The sequence below is a fragment of the Chelonoidis abingdonii genome, chromosome 4, assembly GCF_003597395.2.
Source record: "Chelonoidis abingdonii isolate Lonesome George chromosome 4, CheloAbing_2.0, whole genome shotgun sequence".
Lineage (NCBI taxonomy): Eukaryota > Metazoa > Chordata > Testudines > Testudinidae > Chelonoidis > Chelonoidis abingdonii.
The window spans coordinates 124,654,254-124,673,196 of NC_133772.1; the positions used below are offsets into that span (position 1 = coordinate 124,654,254).

Here is an 18,943-nt window from a genome sequence, read left to right on the forward strand (position 1 = left end):
TAGTAAGGGATAGTGTGTTGCTGAGCTGCACTAGGAACAGCTCAGGAACAGGGATCATGTCTTCCTTTGTATTTGTACAGCAGCTAGCACAATGGGGCCCAGTCTGGATTGGGGCCTCTGGGCATTAGCATAATAGAACCTATGAATAATATTTATTTTTTTGTTAATCAGCTGTGTTTTGGTTTTGCAGCCTGGAATCCCATCCACTGCCAGCACATTGAATGCCATAATGCAATTAACAAACCAGCTGTGAAGGTACCGTTATTTCCACAGGACCAGAACTTTGCCCAGTTGAGGGCCTTAATGTAAAATTTCTGTAAGCCCATGGGTTGAAGCTAGGGCCCCATTTTGTCTCTGGTCATACACGGAAGTCAGTAAGACTTGTATGTAATCAAGGGCTGAGTTTGGCATGGAAATCACTTGCAGTTACCCATTTCTTTAATGGCCTGCTTTTGCTTCTAGTGAAGTCAGTTGCAAAACTCCTTTTGACTTCCATAAGATCAGATACAGGAACTAAGATGGCAGCATGGCCTGTGGAAACTAAAGGGCCTAAGAATACGTCTTGATCTAGATGGTCTACGTAGCCTGGCTGCTCAGATGAAGATGGAGTATTTCCTCCATGAGCTATGTCCCCATATTAAATATAAGGATGGTTGCGGCCACATGTAGGGTTGCCAAGTGTCTAGTTTTTGACCAGAACACCTGGTTGAAAAGGGACCCTGGCGGCTCTGGTCGGCATCACCAACCGGGATATTAAAAGTCTGGTTGGTGGCACAGCAGAGGCCCAGGGATAAGGTAGACTCCCTGCCTGCCCTAGCTCTGCGCAGCTCCTGGAAGTGGTCACCAGGTCCCTGCAGTCCCTAGGTGCATGGGTAGCCAAGGTGCATGGGCTTGGCTTGGCACGCTGCCCTTCCCCTTTCCCAGAGGACCGGCTCTGCAGTTCCCATTGGCCAGGAACTGTGACCAATGGGAGCTGTGGGGGTGATGCCTGTGGGTGTGAGGGCAGTACACGGAGCCTCCTCGGCTGTGTCTAGGGGCTGCAGGTACCTAGCGGCCACTTCCTGGGAGCCATGGTAAGTGCCGCCAGGATTGCGCAACTCCTCCTGCATCCCAACCTCCTGCTCCAGCACAGAGTTCCCTCACACACCCAAACTCCCTCCCGGAGCCTGCACCCCACACCCCAACCCCCTGCCCCAGCCCAGTGAAAGTGAGTGAGGGTGGGGGAGAATGAGCGATGGAGGGAGGAGAGATGGAGCAAGCAGGGTGGGGCAGGGCCTCAGAGAAGGGGTAGGGCAGGGCCAGGGCCTTGGGGCAGGAGTGGGGAAGGGGTGTTGTTTTGTAAGATTAGAAAGTTGGCAACCTATCCACGTGGAAAATCTCTGGAGTGGTCTCTGGCTACCCCAGTGTTATGTTTTCTCAAAAATATTACTAATTGTTTTCTCCAAAGTGCTTTAGAAAGGAGATAAACAGCATCATCCCTGTTTTACAGGAAACAGGAATCACAGAGAGGTTAAGTCATTCAGACCCCCGGCTCCTTCAGTGAGCAGTAGGAGAGTCAGAAATAGAATCCACATTTACTGAGTCCAAGTCTGCTGCACACTGCCTGTAGTAAAGCTATTTATTTATAGACCTAACCTATATTCCAGGCACCGTATAAACATTAAAACAATTAAACTGATCAGAATGACACTTGATAGATCTCTCTCTCTCCCAGCAAACTAGTCTCCAGTGTATTATAATGGCAAAAAAAGATGTTCATACTTGACTTCAGAGCTCCCAACATTTCCCACCTAGCATACTTCAACCCCAGCCCCTCATCCAGCCCTTCCCAGTCACCCCTAGTTAGGTCCTTCCATCGCCAGAGAAAGATAACAGGCAGGTGTCACATTGTGACCTAAGGGTCACCCATTTGAACCCCAGCCATTCAGTGGGGAGAGTAACTCTTTGTGAGATTTGCAGTTCTAAGGTTTGTACATGTAAATACTTATTGCTTAAGAGTCTGGAATGGACTTTCATTTGAACTACTTTTTGCTGTAGAATGAAGATCTGAGCTATGTAGAGATACATGAATTGAGGCCTGTTCTCTCTTAGATACATGCCCAAAACTCTTGTTAATAGAGAGAGGATGGAAGTTACATCCAAAGAAGAATCTACTCTCTGTCATTCGCAGCAAGATCAAGCTCTTGGCTAGATTAAGAAACACTTTAATTTAGTTTGGAAGTGATATTAGGGTGTCTGTTAGCGATTGCCTTTTGTCTTTACTGGCCCCTTGTGGTGGAACTGGGTGACACAGCAAGACTGCTCAGTTTGCATTCTACTCTGATGGATCTCCTCACCATCTAGCCTGCTCATGGGTCCTTTGTCGTGACCCTAGCCCTCCGGCTGTATGGCTGGTAGTCCTTTCCCCCTTTCAGGGTGTTAAAGAGTCCAATGCTTCAGGAGGTCAGTCACTTTAGATGAGAGTCATACAGTCATTGATCTCTTTGAGTGTGGCCCACTTGCTCAGGGCCTTAGTAAACCCTCCTGATGGGTTTGGTAGGGACGCCTAAGGCCTGGCCATTTTCTGGGTTCCAGGTTAGGAACTCTGTATATAGGAGTTTATGTCAATTTCTTTCAACCCTTTACTGTTTCCCTCGTGTGCTTTCTAACATGCTGCTCCTGTGGACTGTTCCTCTAGTTCACATCTTGTGATCCTCTCTTTTAGAGGGTCTGGTTTCCTAGGTGGCTTCTCACTGGTCTGTTACAGAGACCTCTGTTCTCTGTGGCTCTATAGCCTCTTTGGCACTCCCCAGGCTATGCTCTAAACTGTCCTTTTGGTTTCCCTTCTGGTTTCCAACATCTAGAGGAGTGTGCCCCCAGTCCTCCTCTTGAAACTGGGTTTGTAGTTCTAGTAATCAGCATGTTCCTGTTTCAGACAGGAGCAGGTTCAGATTAACCACTGTGCACTTGGTGAACTTGCACAAGTCCTACCAGAACACAAAACAACACCTTTTCCCACAAATCCCACATTTGATTGGTGCTGTGATCCTGTGTGTCAGGTTGCAATGCTACTCAAATTTGGTCCGGCCACTGTCATTGGCTCCTGGCATCAGCCCAGCAAGCAGGTGCTTGGTGTGGCCACGGGGGAGGGGTGGCACGACTGGCTCTTCAGCGGCAATTCGGCAGCGGCAGGTCCCTCACTCCCTCTCAGAGCAAAGGACCTGCTGCCAAATTGCCACTGAAGACACAGCAGTAGAGCTCCCGCAGATCGTGATCGCAGCTTCTTTTTGCTGCTTGGGGTAGCAAAAACCCTGGTGGGGTGGCAAAAACAGCCGTTCCTGGTTGTGTCATGCCACAGAGAAACTGGGTCAAACTGGACTGAGTAGTGCTGTGATCTGGAGCTCGGCCCTACACTTTTACAATAATCATTGGACCTGCAGAAAGCTTGCTGTACCTCCACCCAGAAGTCCAGGGGGGTGCACCTCCTTGTTTGAGAACCTCTGCTCTAGAGGGTTAGAGCAGGGCAGCAAAATGAAGTTTTGCCTAGAGCAGTGATTGTCCTAGCCACCTTATTCCTTTCAGGCCTTGTGTGGCGTGGACACCCCATCACAGGCCATGCCTTGTGACTGGGGTGGGCTGACCTCTAGGCACCAGTACCCGTAAGAGAAAGATCAACCCATCAGTGTCCATGTTCAGACCTATGACTGTCCTGCTTCTGAGTACTTAAATAGTGTAATGCATCTGCTCAGATGTGTGATCATGTTGCCGTCTAATGGCTAACCTACGAAAAGGATAAAAGCCTTGCCACTAGTGCAAGACAATGGAGTTATTCTTTTAGCTCTGGTAACAGAGGCCTGCATTTTGAGAGTCAGAGCTCCTGAGTTCTATCTCTGTTATCACATATGTGCTATACAGCCAAGAGCCATGTTGCTTGTATACTTGCAGCATATAGATGTTTTAAGTGACACCACTGAGATTGAAAGATCTAGAATTCTACCTTAGCTTGGCCTAAAAATATTAAGCCAAATTCTCTTGTATGAGAGTCTGCCTCTTAAAGACAGAACTGCAATGACCATGAAATATAATATGTGTTTAGTTATAGTAATGTAAGAGAAAGACATACCTGTGTTATTGTGTGTAGACCACTCCCATAGGCCCAGTTAAAGCAAGAATGCAGAAAACAGGACTGACAGTGCTCTCCTTTTACACAGACTGGTTCCCTGTTTTGAGCTTTGCTTTGGCTGAAATTATTTGGGACACAACACTGGCAGGTGCTGAGTGCCTCCTGCAAGATGATGAATGCCCTCCACAAGCACTGACACCAGTGGATGCTCATTAACCTTGTAGCATTGGCCCCTTGGATTGTTATGAAACCAGACCACTTTCATGGAGAGAGAAGTTCATTCTGTTCTTCCTGTGTGTTTCAGATGTGCATAGAACCTTCCTTGTCTGTGGCTCTGGGTGATAAGCCACCCCCGCTTTACCTGTGTGAAGAATGCAGCCAAAGGATTGCAGGGTGGGTAGACTAAGACTCAGAGATGAACGATGATCACAAATAGTTAAAAACAACTACATACAATGAGTGTACAACTCCAGATTCTAACACCCTCACTCATCTTGAATAGAATCTTACTCCACAAATAATCCAACTGAAGTTAATAGACCCACCTGTAAAGTAATCTGCTACCTGGTACGAGTAATTGTAGCAGAGTCCTGGCCCAAAGTGAACGGCATTTGCTTTTAGTTTGCACATTAGTCTTAAAGATAAGATTTGTGAATGATATGATTTTATGTTATGAATCCACACCCTTTTTGCACAAGAAGAATGTCTCTCCCCATCATTAAGAGCACTATAGTGAGATCTCCCTTGCTGAGGCATCATTACATTTATGGAAAATGTACTTCAGAACGTTCCCTAGTGCACACCATGAAGCAACTGCATAAGGAGTTAAAACTAGATCACACTTGTGAAGTACATGCAGAAATACATTCTGACATGATTTATCCTCGCATTTTAAGTTTTGTTTGGAAACTTGTTAATTTACAAAATCCACTAATTTGCAATGTGTCTCTCAATCATTAGTGCAAATGAGTGAAGTTCTGCTTAGTTCAGAAGCTGTGCATATTTATTTTTGGCTGTTGTTTAACAGACACCTCTGTATCATAGCAGCTGCAGGGAAAAGTAATTAAATTTCACAGAAGTCATCTTTGTTTTGAAGTCATCCTTGATTTAAAGCTGCAGGGAAAATTAATCAAATTTAATGGCAGCCCATGGCTTCTAAACAGATATACGGTGTATGGAACAGGTACTTTTCCTTTTTTCATATTTGTCTAACACTGTTCACCATCCGTTTTTAATCTCAGGATATACAGAGCACACTGTATTTTCTAAATTGCTAAATTAATGTCTTCAAAGTAATATTTAAAAGCCTTGAACATGGACAAATATCAGCACAGTGGTAATTTGCAATCAATAGGGCATAACCAAGAGAACTGATTTAAAACAGCCTGCTATTTATGATGTGCTATTTACAGAAAAGCTTTTTCAGAACAGTGTAGATCACTGACATTTCTTTTGTGCAAAAATAAAATAAAAAGGGATGTTAATTAAATATTTGAATTATTTTAGGGACCACAGTGAATGGTTGGTTGATGTTCTCCTGCCACAAGGTAAGATTTACTTTAAGGATGAATCACAAGTAATTGTGACTGTACAGTCATAGGTTTGTTTATTTTTCTCTGTTATCCGAGGTATTTGTATTATACTTTCAAGAAAACCACACCGAATCCTAGAAAATAATAATTGTTTACTCTTAAATGCTCCTTAGCATCTTCAGAGTAGTGTGCAAACATTCCTAGTTATTATTGTTATTATGTCTATTATGGAAGTCCGTCAGGGCAAACCAAGAGTGAGGCCCTATTATGCTGGGTGCTGTACAAACAGACTAGCAGATGGTCCCTGCCCCAAAGAGCATCCAATCTAAATAGACAAGACAGACAGAGGCTGAGGGAAGGAGTAGAACACACAAGCAGAATGAACACTGCTAGCAGCAAACATGTTAATTCTGCCATTTGGGATGCTTGTGGATTTACTTGGGAGGGGATCAGCTAAATGGAAAGAAAAGGGAAGGGAAAGCATGGGTGGAGCAGGGGAGAAGAGGGTAAGAGGCGCAGGTGTGGAGTGAAGCCAAAGTGAAGAGAACGTGAAGGAGAGGGAGGTGGAGGGGGTAGAGCAAACAGCCAGTCAGCACAGGGCAGAGAAGGTCCAGACAAAACTAGAAAGTTCTCTGAAAGCCTAGACATACAAAGGACCCTGCTTTGGCTGCTTCTGCTCCCACCAGCTGCAGTCTCTGGCTGGCTCTTGCTCCTTTCTGTCTTCTCCCAAGCCCATATAGTGGGGGGATGGGAGTCACCACACTGAGGGCATTGTGACCTAGGTGGAGTGGCCTCCCTACACAGTTCTGGGTGAAGAGATATGTTGGGGGAAGGGTAGCTCTGGGTGGGCTCCATTTGATCCCTTTTCTCCAGTGCAGCAGTCAGTATTGCCAACTTTAAGAGATCAAAAATCATGAGCCAGACTCCCAAAAATCATTGGCCTCAAAATCATGACATTTAAAAAAAAGTTTATACTGTGTTTTTTAGGCCAGTCTCTTTATTTCTGAACTTCCCATGTACATTCCCAGGGGATGTGCATGTAACAGTGTTGCCCACTCTCCACATGTAATGGATAAGGTGATTTTTGGCCCTTGCTGTAGGAGCTCTCACCCCCACATCTGCCCTTTTCCTGCCCAACAATTAATCCTGTATCCCAGTCCCTTATCAGTTCTCTCCTCACCCAAACCTCTTCAGTACAACCCCTACCCTCAGTTCACTCTCTCAGCCCTCATTATCACCACCCCAACAGTTCAGCCCCCTACCCTATCCACCCCCACTGCCCTCAGTTCACCCTCCTGGCACTCGCCCCATCTGTTCAAAAAGCACCATCAGCCCTCACCCTCCTCATTTCAGCCCCCTCTGCAGCCTCCAGCCTCACCTCTGCTCCTTAAGATTCTTCACCCTCCCCAGACCTGGGGGGCCGCAGTTGTCATGGTATAATTCCCAAATCTGAACCTTAGCGTCCAAAATCTGGGTACCAGCATGAATCCTCTAAGCTTAATTACCAGCTTAGATCCTGTAGTGCTGCCACCAATCAGGACTTTGGGTGGAGCCCCTGATTAGCTCCGGTCTCCCCAGAACCTTCCCTGGGGACCCCAAGACTCAGATTCCTTGAGTCTCACAACAAAGGAAATTAACAACCACTTCCCTCCCCCCTCTTCTGCCAAGAGAGAGAGAAAACACATGAGAGCAGAATCCCCTCCCCCATCTTTCTTCCCCACCAAAATCCCTAGGTGTCTTATACAAGATAAACCAAAAGATCATTAGATCTAAAAAAAAAGGAAAACTTAATAAAGAAGGAAAATGTAAAAATCGTCTACTAGTATATCAAGATGAAATTATCTACAGGTCTGATAGCTTATAAAAAATGGTAAACAGCCTTATCCAGAAAAAATACAATTTAAAATATTTCCAGCAAACTACACATTTGCACATAAAGAAAACCAAATAAAAAGACTATACTGTCTTTCTACCTTTGTACTTACAGATTGGAAAACAGAAGATTAGAGAGCCTGTAGAGACATGTGATGACCCTCAGAGCCTAGAGAGCACACAAACAAAGAACCCACACCCAAACTTCCCTCCACCCAGAGTTGAAAGTATCTTGTCTCCTGATTGGTCCTCTGGTCAGGTGTTCCAGGTCCCTGTTTTGTTAACCCTTTACAGGTGAAAGAGACATTAACCCTTAGCTATCTGTTTATGACAGCAATGGGGTCCCCTCTTCCACTTCTTAGACTGGTAGGGGACCAGCCACCCAGGGCTGAGAGCTGGAGCCACGGCTGTGCCTGGGGCAACTGACAAGATTTCGAAGTAAAATTAAGCCTCACTTTTAGAACACTCAAATGTCAGGATTTTTTTTCAGTTGATGCTTATTCGAGGTTTGGCCCTCCTCCCCTTCTATCAGATGAAGTTTCTCTTCTCTGCTGGGGTAGAGCCAGCCAGCTGTCTCTTGTTAGGTAGATAGCTCTGCTTACCTGATATATAAATGAATTATCATTATCTAAATACTTTGGAATTAACTGCTGGGTGGAGAAAACGCCTTCCTTTGTTTAGAATGGGGTATCTCTTGTTTGATTGGAAACACATGATTTGTGCCATGGCTGACAAAAAAAAAAAATCCTGACTTTGAGAGCTTTCTTGCAAGGGGGGGAGAGATAGCTCAGTGGTCTGAGCATTGGCTTGCTAAACCCAAGGTTATGAGTTCAATCCTTGAGGGGGCCATCTGGGGATTTAGTTGGGGATTGGTCCTGCTTTGAGCAGGGAGTTGGACTAAATGATCTCCTGAGGTCCCTGATAATCTCTGATTCATGAGTGAGGCTTAATTTTACTCAGAAATTGCAACTCTCACCATCAGTTCACAAGAGTTGGCATGCATGAGCAGTCTTTGCTTCGGTTACTTCAGGACCTACCAGCTCTTGTCTCTTGCACACCGTATAGTTTACAGCGTGCAGCGACCTAACTTGGCCGAAACAGCCTGGCACTGGTACTGTACCACACAGTACTGCACTCTTGGGATGACACATCCATGCAGAAGAGAGAGGCAGTTGTGGCTCACGTTTAGATTTCAGTGGTCTGCATTTTATCAGCCCTTGTACCCAGATGTTATGACTTGCTGCTGGAAAGAAAGGGGCACTGGTTTAAATTGTGCTAGTATAGAAAGTGAATGTAATTATGAAGAACTTTCCTTCAAATTACAGGGCCTGACTTTGCAGTCCCTAGGCAGACAAAGCTTCCATTAATTTCACTGGAATTTTCACTTATAGAATTCGGCCCATTGGCTGGGTATAGTTGACATCAATCGTCTGATGTGTTCCAGATACAAGTAGAGAAATCTACCATATAGCTGGAGGAAAAGGATAATATTTGGAAAGTCAAGTCAAACCCTGGAGGCTCTTTTTACACACATTTCTCCTATGATTGCCATGGTAAGGGAGAAAGTGATAGTACTGTGTTGATATTTTGTATACCTTCCCCTTACAGCTGAAATTTCTGCTATATGTCAGAAGAAGGTAAGACTAAGTTATTTCTGTGATGGAGCATGATTTGCTGTGTTTGTGCATAACATCATCCCATTAGTGTGTGATATATTTTTTGCCATCTGAAGTTTTTTCATTGTGTATCCATTGCCACATTTGTTAAGGGGAAATGAAGGTGATTTAGCAGTGAGATTTGTTTTAGCTCAGATTGCTGCAGTCTGACTCTTGATTTTGAGATGTTTCCATTAAAATGACAGCTTAACAAAGCAGTCTTATTGTTCAATTGATCTTACTAGTCTGTGTATAATACTGCTGTAACCATGCGGGACTTGCCCCTGCGGCAGCTCCTGCTGGTACTTTCTGGGAACTAGCTCTCCAGCCATTGGAGCGCCCTCCACAGGCCAGTGTCCCACTTTTGCCAGGCCCCCATGTCCCTCCCGGACCCAGTGCCCTTTGCACACTGGGGTGCTGCCCTCAGTCTCTGGGTCTCCCTTCCCTGGGGAATCCCCACTCCTGCCTCACCTCAGTATATGGCTACTGCCCAGTCCCCATCTGGCCCCCGTTCACTGGGGCAGACTGCAATATATAAGCCACTCATCACAGGCAACAGGGGTTTGGACCTGCTGCCTCTGCCTACCCTTGGGCTGCCCCCTGCAACCCCAGTACCTATTTGGCCTTACTCTGGGCCTGCAGCCTGAGAGGCGGGGGGTTTCCAGGCCGGAGCTTCTGTGGCCCTTCCCAAGCCCTGCTCCTCCTCAGGTACGCTTCCCAGTAGCCAGGCCCCTCCCTCTCAAAGGCTAGAGAGAGAGTGTCTTATGCTTCTAGCCCACTGCCCTCTTATAAGGGCCAGCTGGGCCCTGACTAGGGCATGGCCACAGTTGAGGCTGCTTCCCCAATCAGCCTGGGCTGCTTGCCTCCAGCCACAGCCCTCTCCTGGGCTGTTTTTAACCCCTCCGGGCAGGAGCAGGATGACCACTCCGCTACAACTACTTATAAAGAGAAGAGTATGAACTACTAATTTAAAATCCAAGCATTTTATATATTCTGGGCCACAATATTGAAGTACTGAATTAGTCCTTAATTATGCACAACTGCCATTATAGTCAGTGGATTTTGACTTAGGTAAAGACCAACTCAGTCTTCAGTATTGGACCCTACACAGAGTACCGACAGACCAGTCTATTTGCAAAACATATTAGCAACATTTTCTTAATAGGATAATATTAAAGGATAGTATCAGAGGGGTAGCCGTGTTAGTCTGGATCTGTAAAAGCAGACTATGCATCCGATGAAGTGGGTATTCACCCACAAAAGCTCATGCTCCAATACATCTGTTAGTCTATAAGGTGCCACAGGACTCTTTGCTGCTATTAAAGGATAGGATAATATTTGGAAAGTCAAGTCAAACCCTGGAGGCTCTTTTTTACAAGTATGGATAGACATGTTCAAGGTCTCATGTGCTAGAAAAAGCTTATACATTGAGCCAAAATCTCAGCTGGTGTAGACTGGCATAGCTCAGCTGGTGTAGTCTGGCATAGCTCAGCTGAAGTTAATTTATATTTCAGAAATTCTGAAAGTTACTCCAAATGAGTTGGTGTAAATTGGCATATCTCCGCTGAAATCAATGAAGCTACATGGATTTAAACCAGCTAAGGATCTGGCCCTGTTATGTGTAACTTTAAAAAATTCTGAACTATAATTGAGGAGTGAGAGAATTTTGCAGGACACAAGTATTAAATATTCAGCAAAGCGAACTCCTTTTCCTTTCTGTATTTCTAGTTTATTTCATAGGCCTGGTCTACACTGGGGGGATCGATCTAAGATTCGCAACTTCAGCTACAAGAATAGTGTTGCAGAAGTCGATGTATCTTAGATCAACGTAGATTGACTTACTTCGCATCCTCATGGTGCAGGATCGACGGCTGCCACTCGCCCATTGACTCCATTTCCTCCTCTTGCTTTGGTGGAGTTCCGGAGTTGATGGGGAGTGCATTTGTGGATTGATTTATCGCATCTAGACGAGACACAATACATTCACCCCTGATAGATCGATCACTACCCGCCAATCTGGTGGGTAGTGAAGACATACCCTAAGAATCACACTGCTACAAAGAATGAGGGGAATGCTCTGAGTCAGAGTATGGGTTAGCTTAGAAATAAATTGGGTTCAGGTGAGCTGAAAATCAGATGGTGTTATTACCTTTAGAGATTGGCCCAGGCCAGAAAGTTGAGGCATTGATTTGGCCCATTCCAGAGAAAGGAGACTACCCATGACATTCAGGTCTAGGTCTACATGTATCTTTCCTTGAAGTTTGGTAATGCTTGGCTCCAGGGGCATGTTTTGGACCCATTTCTAGTGAATTTTAAAAAATGCCAACATATTAGCTAGTTCTGTTATGTTGATTTTCATTCTCGTTTTCAGTTCCACTTACTGCCACATGTGGCATGATAAAATCTGTTTGTTTCCAGAACTGTAGCTCACATGTCAGAAGGGCTGTCGTCACCTGCTTCTCAGCAGGCTGCTGTGGCCGCCATGGTAACAGGCCAGTGCGTTACTGCAAAAGATGCCATTCGAACCATCACAGCAGCGAAGTTGGGGCGGCAGCAGAGACCCATCTTTATCAGACATCTCCTCCCCCAATCAATACGCGGGAGTGTGGGGCTGAGGAACTAGTTTGTACTGTGGAAGCTGTGATCAGGTAATGAGGCAAACAAACACAGGGTCAGATCATTACCCTCACACCTGTACTTGCAAATCCTATGCAAGTCCTAGGGCTAGGTTGTGATCCTAGTTTCACCAGCATAAACTACACTGACTGCACTGAAATCATCCTGGTGTAGCAAAGATGAGAATCTGGCTGAGGGACTTGCACACATGTGTCTGAGTGTCAGAATTTGACCTTGAAAGCTGGGACTTTATCTTATTTCATTATGTGTTTTACCCTTCAAGGACACTGTGCACAGGGAGATGAATGAAATCTAGTGCTTTAATTTGTAATAGTCACTGACCAGCTAACTACTCCTAGTGCAGAAAGGCTGAATTACGAGCCACATTCACCTTGTTTTGCAGCTTGCTGAAAGAAGCAGAGTTCCATGCTGAGCAGAGGGAGTATGAACTCAACCTCAGGAGGCAGATGGGCCTCTCCTCTTCCCATCATTCCTTGGACAACACTGACTTTGATAACAAAGATGATGACAAGCATGACCAGCGCATCCTGAGCCAGTTTGGAATCTGGTTCTTAGTAAGTGTTCCTTGCTGTTTCTCCCTCTCCCCTCTTTCTGCAGGGTCATCTGTCCTATCATTGACCTCACTCTTAAATTCATGTAGCTTAATTCAGTCATTTACTAGGACAGGATTTATCTAGTTAAATTGGTGCCATTTTTATCATACAGACAAGCTCACTGGCCACATGACAGAGCTGGGAGGAGAATCTAGATTCCCTGACTGAGTTACTTGCTGTAATCATTGGGCTACAAGTGCACTTCTATGTGATGTTACGTACCGTATCTTTGTAACTGTTTTACATTGATGTGTTTTACACTATTTCTAGGTAAAGGAAAAGGTATTCATTTTTTTTCTAGCATGCATAACTAGTTTATAAGAGTTCAGTCTCTAGAGCTTTCCACTGTCTTCAAGAACTTTTATGTTTCTGCTGACACATCCCAGACAACAATTTTTTTACTATGGTATTATTACTCCTTTCATTCTGAAGGATGCTATATCACAGATTTGTTATCTTTATAATAAGCAAATACTTTAGGCTCGTTAGTTCTTTTCTCATAATTTGCATGACTGGATAACAAGAGGAGTTTGTCTTGCTAGTAGAAATCTGTTTTCACTCTTTCTGCTTTCTACAGTCTGCCCCTTTCTTCTGTTTCAAACACGGACGTTTTTATTGAAGTGCACCCAGCACTGTTCACATTCTCTTCTCCCTGTGTAAGAAGGTTTTTCCTTAAGTTTGGTATCCAGAAATTCAGTAGTAGTTTCAGTGACAAACATAACAGGAGCACTTTCGTGTACACCAGAGTGCGGAAACACACGATACGTATAATTTTAGATACCATTTGATTTTCATTTGTTTTTCATTACATCTCCATTGCTTGATGTCTTGCCACTACACATTTCCCAAATTAATTGTCTTTTTTCTTCACCATCCCCCCTCACTTTTAAATCTGCTTGTGTCTTGAAAAGATGCTTTCCAGTCTCTGCCCTGCTTCTGCGAAATAAAGCTCTGGGAATGTTTGCAGCACACCCTCACAGTCCATATTAAACTCATCCACTTGAGAGTTTTATTACAAATTTGAAATTCAGCCAAGGTTAATTCAAGATTTGCGAAGGTTCATGCACTGCTTACTTGAATCTGTGCTGATAAACCCGCCAAAGCCAAGTGTATCTGGATCAAAGTAATGGGGGCATTTGTACTTCAAAGATTTTTTTTATCTGAAACCAGGTGAAACAGATTTTGATTGAGTGTCACTTCGAATTTTGGTTTGATTAAAACCTGCAGTTCAGAATGAAACTCAGGAGGTACAAATCCATATTGACTAAAGCTGACGAAAAGGTTTGTATTAACTACTATAATTACTTAGGGTATGTCTGCATAGCAGCTGGGAGTTTGCTTCCCATGTGATTAGATAGACATATGCTAGCTCTGCTTCAGCTAGTGCACTAAAAATAGCCAAGTAGTCGTGGGTTTACCCATGCTGGGAAGCATGCTCCCAGTTGCAGTGTAGACGTGCCCTCAGTTTCATACATCTCTACCATCTGGGCCTATATCACCAGTACAAAGTTAGCCAAAAGCTCTTTCCTCGTCCCTTGAGTTCTCAAAATTTTCCATAGCATGAACCACATCTTAAAACAGAAATTATCTTGTGGACAACTCCGTTCTTGTTTGCAATCACACAGGCCTCGTCTCTCCCATTTGGACTGCATAACATCTCTGTGACAACTACAGCAATTGCCCATATGGAAAAGTAAAATTAAGCAAATATTTAATGTGATTTTAAGTGTCTTCTAATATGGAAATAAGGATGAGGAGACAGCACCATGTAACCAGCCAGCTGTCTCCTTCTGCTTTAGGCATTTTAGACCAGTAGTTTAACCTATTTTATCTGCAAATTATTTGTAGAGTATGAAGTAAATCTTCCTGCCTCAGAGTTCCTTTTGGAGGAGAGAACAAAGGTGGTGTGTTGATAGTTCCACTCAGCCTGTTGTGTGTAGCTGTAAGAAGTTGTCTAAGCACTCTCTGTTCTTGTCTCCTTTAGTCCTAGCCATGTGTCTGAGTACCCTCCTTCCTCCTGCCACACCTCCCTCTGTGCCTTTTTTTCATCCAGCCCTATATCTCTGGTCCCCATTTAAGACTCGAGCCATCATGCCTCCACCCGCTGTACTGTTGAGTCCAGTTCTTCAAGGCCATTGATAAAGTACAGTCTTGAAATATATGCTTCATATAGAACAAAAGAAATTTAAAAATCCCTGTGGGGCCTGATTCATCTTCCACTGACTCTGGTGAAAAACAGGAGTAACTTCATTGAATCAAATGAATACACTGCTTGTAAAATGGGTGTGAAAGGAGAATCCACACCTGCTAACTCTCTGGGTTTTCAGACCCAGCTAGGGGAAAACTCATAGGCTACCAGGAAGTTGCCTCTGATTGACTGTTCTTTCCCATTTCCCTGTTGGGGAAGGAGAACCCAGAGCTGCTGCATAAGCTAAATGGACAGCTCATTCCATTAGCCTGGGTAGTAGGCAGAGGTCTCCCCTGGCCTCCCAGCTGGGTAAACAAAAGGGCTGAGCTCTGGTGAACTCCCCAGGCCTTTGATCTCTGAGCATGCTGGGATACAGCTTCCCCTTGCTGGCTCTGCAGCTCCCCATATGCCCTATCACCCATGTATTTTTAACCATCTCCCAGCATCCCCATATTCCTCTGCTGCCTTCATCCTCCCCATTTACCTCCAATCCACCATGTACCTTTGACCTCCCATGTTCCTGTGATGCCCCCACCTGATTCCCAGCATGTCTCTGACCCCCTGTTCCTAATAGCAAATCCAGGGGTACCAGTTTCCCCTCTTAATTCACAGTCTTCTGGGAGGGACCCTGATGGGCTGCCCTCCCCTCCTGGATTCAAGGGGTGCCCAGCTGCCCTTTCCAATCTCTAGCCTTTAGGGGATCATCGGGGGGAGGTGTCACTGTCCTCTAGCCAATCCAGAGAACACTTGGGGATTGATCACTAGGGGCAGAGGGCAGGGATGGGGCAGAATCCTTCACTTGCCTTGCTGTGCTCACAGGCTGAGTCCTGCTGGCCTGGGTGTTGTTCCAAAGGGTGATGAGGATGGTGAGAGGTTTCTCCCTTGGGTGGGTAGGGAAGCCTTGCCCAAGAAGTAGACATGCCCCAAGCCTGCAGGGTGGGAACTGGCAGGGCCCAGAGTGTAAGCAGGACTGGGACCTGCTGGTTGAGGGTAGAAAGAGTATCTCCCAGCCCCTGCTGATTGATCCTGGGGTGCTCTCTGTCTCTCTGAATTGCAGGGAGGTAGTGATCACCCTTGGCAGCCCCCCAAAGTCTAAAAATTGGGGGGCAGCAGGACACAGCCTACAGCCAGAAGAGGAGGGCCACCTACTGAGGCCTAAAGATGGGTGCTGTCCCAGGGCACCCCCACATGATCTGGGTGGCCCTGCAGGTACCCTCCCTTAGTTTCCCACTGAGTTCCCAGAATAATCCAGTCACAACAAAGTCTTTGAAACTATCCCCCCTCTTCTGGAGTCTAACTTATTAAGTAGCATTCAGCTCCCTGAACGACCCCTTTCTGCTCACTCCTCAGGTTTAGGGTCTCACAATCCTTTTTGGGACTGTGTTGCCAGTCCTGGCTTCCCTGGCCTGTAGACTCTCTCTCCTCTGGTTCAGGGATCTCACTGCCTCCCTTTCTGGCGTTGTATCCCAGCTGAGCTCTTCCCCCTAAGCGGCTATGTGACATCAGCTTGTCCCTTTGACTGGGCTTGGAGCCTCTCTGTCAACTAATTACACTCTGGGCTTCACCCATGTGGGTCAATGAACCCCAAACCCTTCCATGCTGGCTGGGATTGCAGGGAGTCTTGCCCAAGCCAATCTACAAGGCTCCTGATCTCAGGCCCTTAAAGGAACACTGGTTTGGGATGGCCCTGTACTATTCCTGTCCCCAGCTACTCCCTGGGACCATCTTCTTCTCCCCCAATAACTGCTTCACTTACTTCCCAGGACACGTAGAATGGAGTGACTGCCTCCTTGGGCCTTAAAGAGCTAGCACCCATTTACAAGGCCTCATCCAGAAGGCTGAGGAAAGGGGAGGGGAGCTAGGGCCCTGGGATGTCGTGTTAGGGTATGGTGTAGGAAGGCAGAGACGTTTATGGAAATATATGTAAATGAGAACCTATGGCTTTCTGTTTACAAATGTTGGCAGGTCTGAGAGTTAGGAGGTGTTTGCACTACTGACTCAAATGACGATGTGATTTTACTGTCTTCACCCTCCTAATATCTCCATGTCTAAACTTTGAGTGTAAGCACTTAAGGGACAGAGATTCCAGTCTTGTTTTGTATGTTGTTGTGTCCATCTATGGTGCTTGAAATAGTTTTCTTGAAAGCTGAAGGTCGCTTTATATTCACAGGAGGTGTAGCATATGGGCAACAGCAGTACAAGCTTACCTGCTCTGTTCTGTCAATGTGCCTCATCTCTGACCTTGAGGGAACATCTCTAGATGGCAGAGTGAAAAATCAGTGATTTTACTGAATGCCTGTGCAATCCTAGACCTCTCAGAGACTGACAGCAATAGTGCCAGTTAGCATGAAGTGAATACTTTTTTCCATTAGGAACGGGACAGAGATCAGCAATTCATTTCAAAGAGACTCTCAGATGATAATACTTTTCAGTTAATACACACCTGAGCTGTATTCATACAAATACTGAGAAACAAGTAGCGCCATTACCCCATTATCACGATGCAGAGTGGAATCTCAGAGAAGATGAAGAATCGTATAGAAAATGGTACAGTCATCTCCCATCAGCAGTTACCACAGTATCTTGGGATAAATTGAAAATTAGGTTTGTTTTTCTGTCTTCTAGGTGAGCCTTTGTACTCCCAGTGAGAATACTCCAACAGAGAGCTTAGCTCGCCTGGTTAGTATGGTCTTCCAGTGGTTTCATTCCACAGCTTATATGATGGATGATGAAGTTGGTAGCCTGGTGGAAAAACTCAAACCTCAGTTTGTCACCAAGTGGCTGAAGACAGTTTGTGACGTTCGATTTGATGTCATGGTTATGTGCCTACTTCCTAAACCAATGGAGTTTGCCAGGGTAAGAATATTTTTCTGTATTTTGTCTGGAGGTTCTATAAAATCCATAAAGCTTGAAGTCTTACTGTGGTATATTTAGAAACTTTAAGGAACAAATTCTGCACTCAGATCAATGCATACAGGCCCAGACCTGTAAGGATATTTAGGCACTTAACTCTCTGAGACAGGGTGCTCAACTCACCACAGGAGGGCACCTCCTCCTGGCCATTTTGGGGATTAGTTTAACATAACCAACGGTCCTTTTTGTGGTTGCATTCCATCTCTTTGTCTCTTGCTCTTGATGTGCAACCCTTTTCTCACCTCAGGAGCTGCTGCTGCCTCTTCATGACTCAGCCCTCCAGCCAGGTCATTCAACGTTCCTCCCTTCCGAGGTTGTGTACCAAAGTCTCTGCTCACCAGCAGTTTTAGGCAGTCCTCCCATTCACTGCCTCAGATGCCAGTCCCTCAATGGCTAATGGGGAACCTGAGCCCACCCTCTACTCCAGGTTCCAGCTCAGGGACCTTCTAAACACCAGCCAAGGTGTGGTTCCCTCCAGCACCTTGCTGCCTTTCCCTGGGCCTCTTCCTTATCTCTGGAGGGCTGGATGCAGAAAAGAGGTTAGGCATAGTTATGCTAAGTGTCACAACACCTAACTTTAAGCACCTAGAAAATCACTGTGGCACACAATACCTGAGTTAGGCACCTAAACTCCTATATAACGAATGTGCAGAGGCAGGCACCTTAGAATGAAATAAAACAAAAGTCCCAGTATGCTAGGCAGGAAGCCAGCTAGCCAGTGGAAAGTGCCAACAAGACAGGCGTGTGCTAAGCCCCATTGCACTCCCAGAAGTAGGCACCTATCTCTGCTTGCTTTTCTCAACTGTGAATGCTCCTGAAATTAGGCACCTATGTCATTGTTGGTGGTGGTACCACTACCAGCCCTATAACTTTTAGCCCAGTGGTTAGGGCACTCACTTGTGATGTGGGAGACCCAGGTTCAAGTCTCCATCTCTGCCAATGGGAGAGAAAGGATTTGAAGTGAGGTTTCCCATCACCCAGAACAGGGCTCTATCCACTAAGATATGGGATAGTCTGTTGTGGGGCTCCCTCACTCTTTCCTGTATATCTCAAAAAAGATATACTGGCATTAGAAAAGGTTAAGAGAAGAGCAACTAAAATGATTAGGGGTTTGGAACGGGTCCCACATGAGGAGAGATTAAAGAGGCTAGGACTTTTCAGCTTGGAAAAGAGGAGACTAAGTGGGGATATGATACAGGTATATAAAATCATGAGTGGTATGGAGAAAGTGAATAAGGAAAAGTTATCGACATGTTCCCATAATATAAGAACTAGGGGCCACCAAATGAAATTAATGGGCAGCAGGTTTAAAACAAATAAAAGGAAGTTCTTCACACAGTGCACAGTCAACCTGTGGAACTCCTTGCCTGAGGAAGTTGTGAAGGCTAGGACTATAACGGGGTTTAAAAGAGAATTAGATAAATTCATGGAGGTTAAGTCCATTAATGGCT

The 18,943-nt window shown here is 45.3% G+C and overlaps 1 protein-coding gene across 5 annotated transcripts in view; it reads left to right on the forward strand.

The window, feature by feature from the left end:
• The window catches only part of UNC79 (unc-79 subunit of NALCN channel complex), a 153,237-nt gene that overhangs the window by 30,733 nt on the left and 103,561 nt on the right, over positions 1 to 18,943 (forward strand). For all 5 annotated transcript variants that reach the window (XM_075065657.1, XM_075065656.1, XM_032772580.2 and 2 more), the window contains 7 exons: positions 191 to 255; positions 4,407 to 4,495; positions 5,609 to 5,649; positions 9,115 to 9,143; positions 11,580 to 11,809; positions 12,181 to 12,352; positions 17,205 to 17,435. In XM_075065657.1, coding sequence (XP_074921758.1) covers positions 191 to 255; positions 4,407 to 4,495; positions 5,609 to 5,649; positions 9,115 to 9,143; positions 11,580 to 11,809; positions 12,181 to 12,352; positions 17,205 to 17,435 — 857 coding nt within the window. The remainder of the gene's footprint in view (positions 1 to 190; positions 256 to 4,406; positions 4,496 to 5,608; positions 5,650 to 9,114; positions 9,144 to 11,579; positions 11,810 to 12,180; positions 12,353 to 17,204; positions 17,436 to 18,943) is intronic.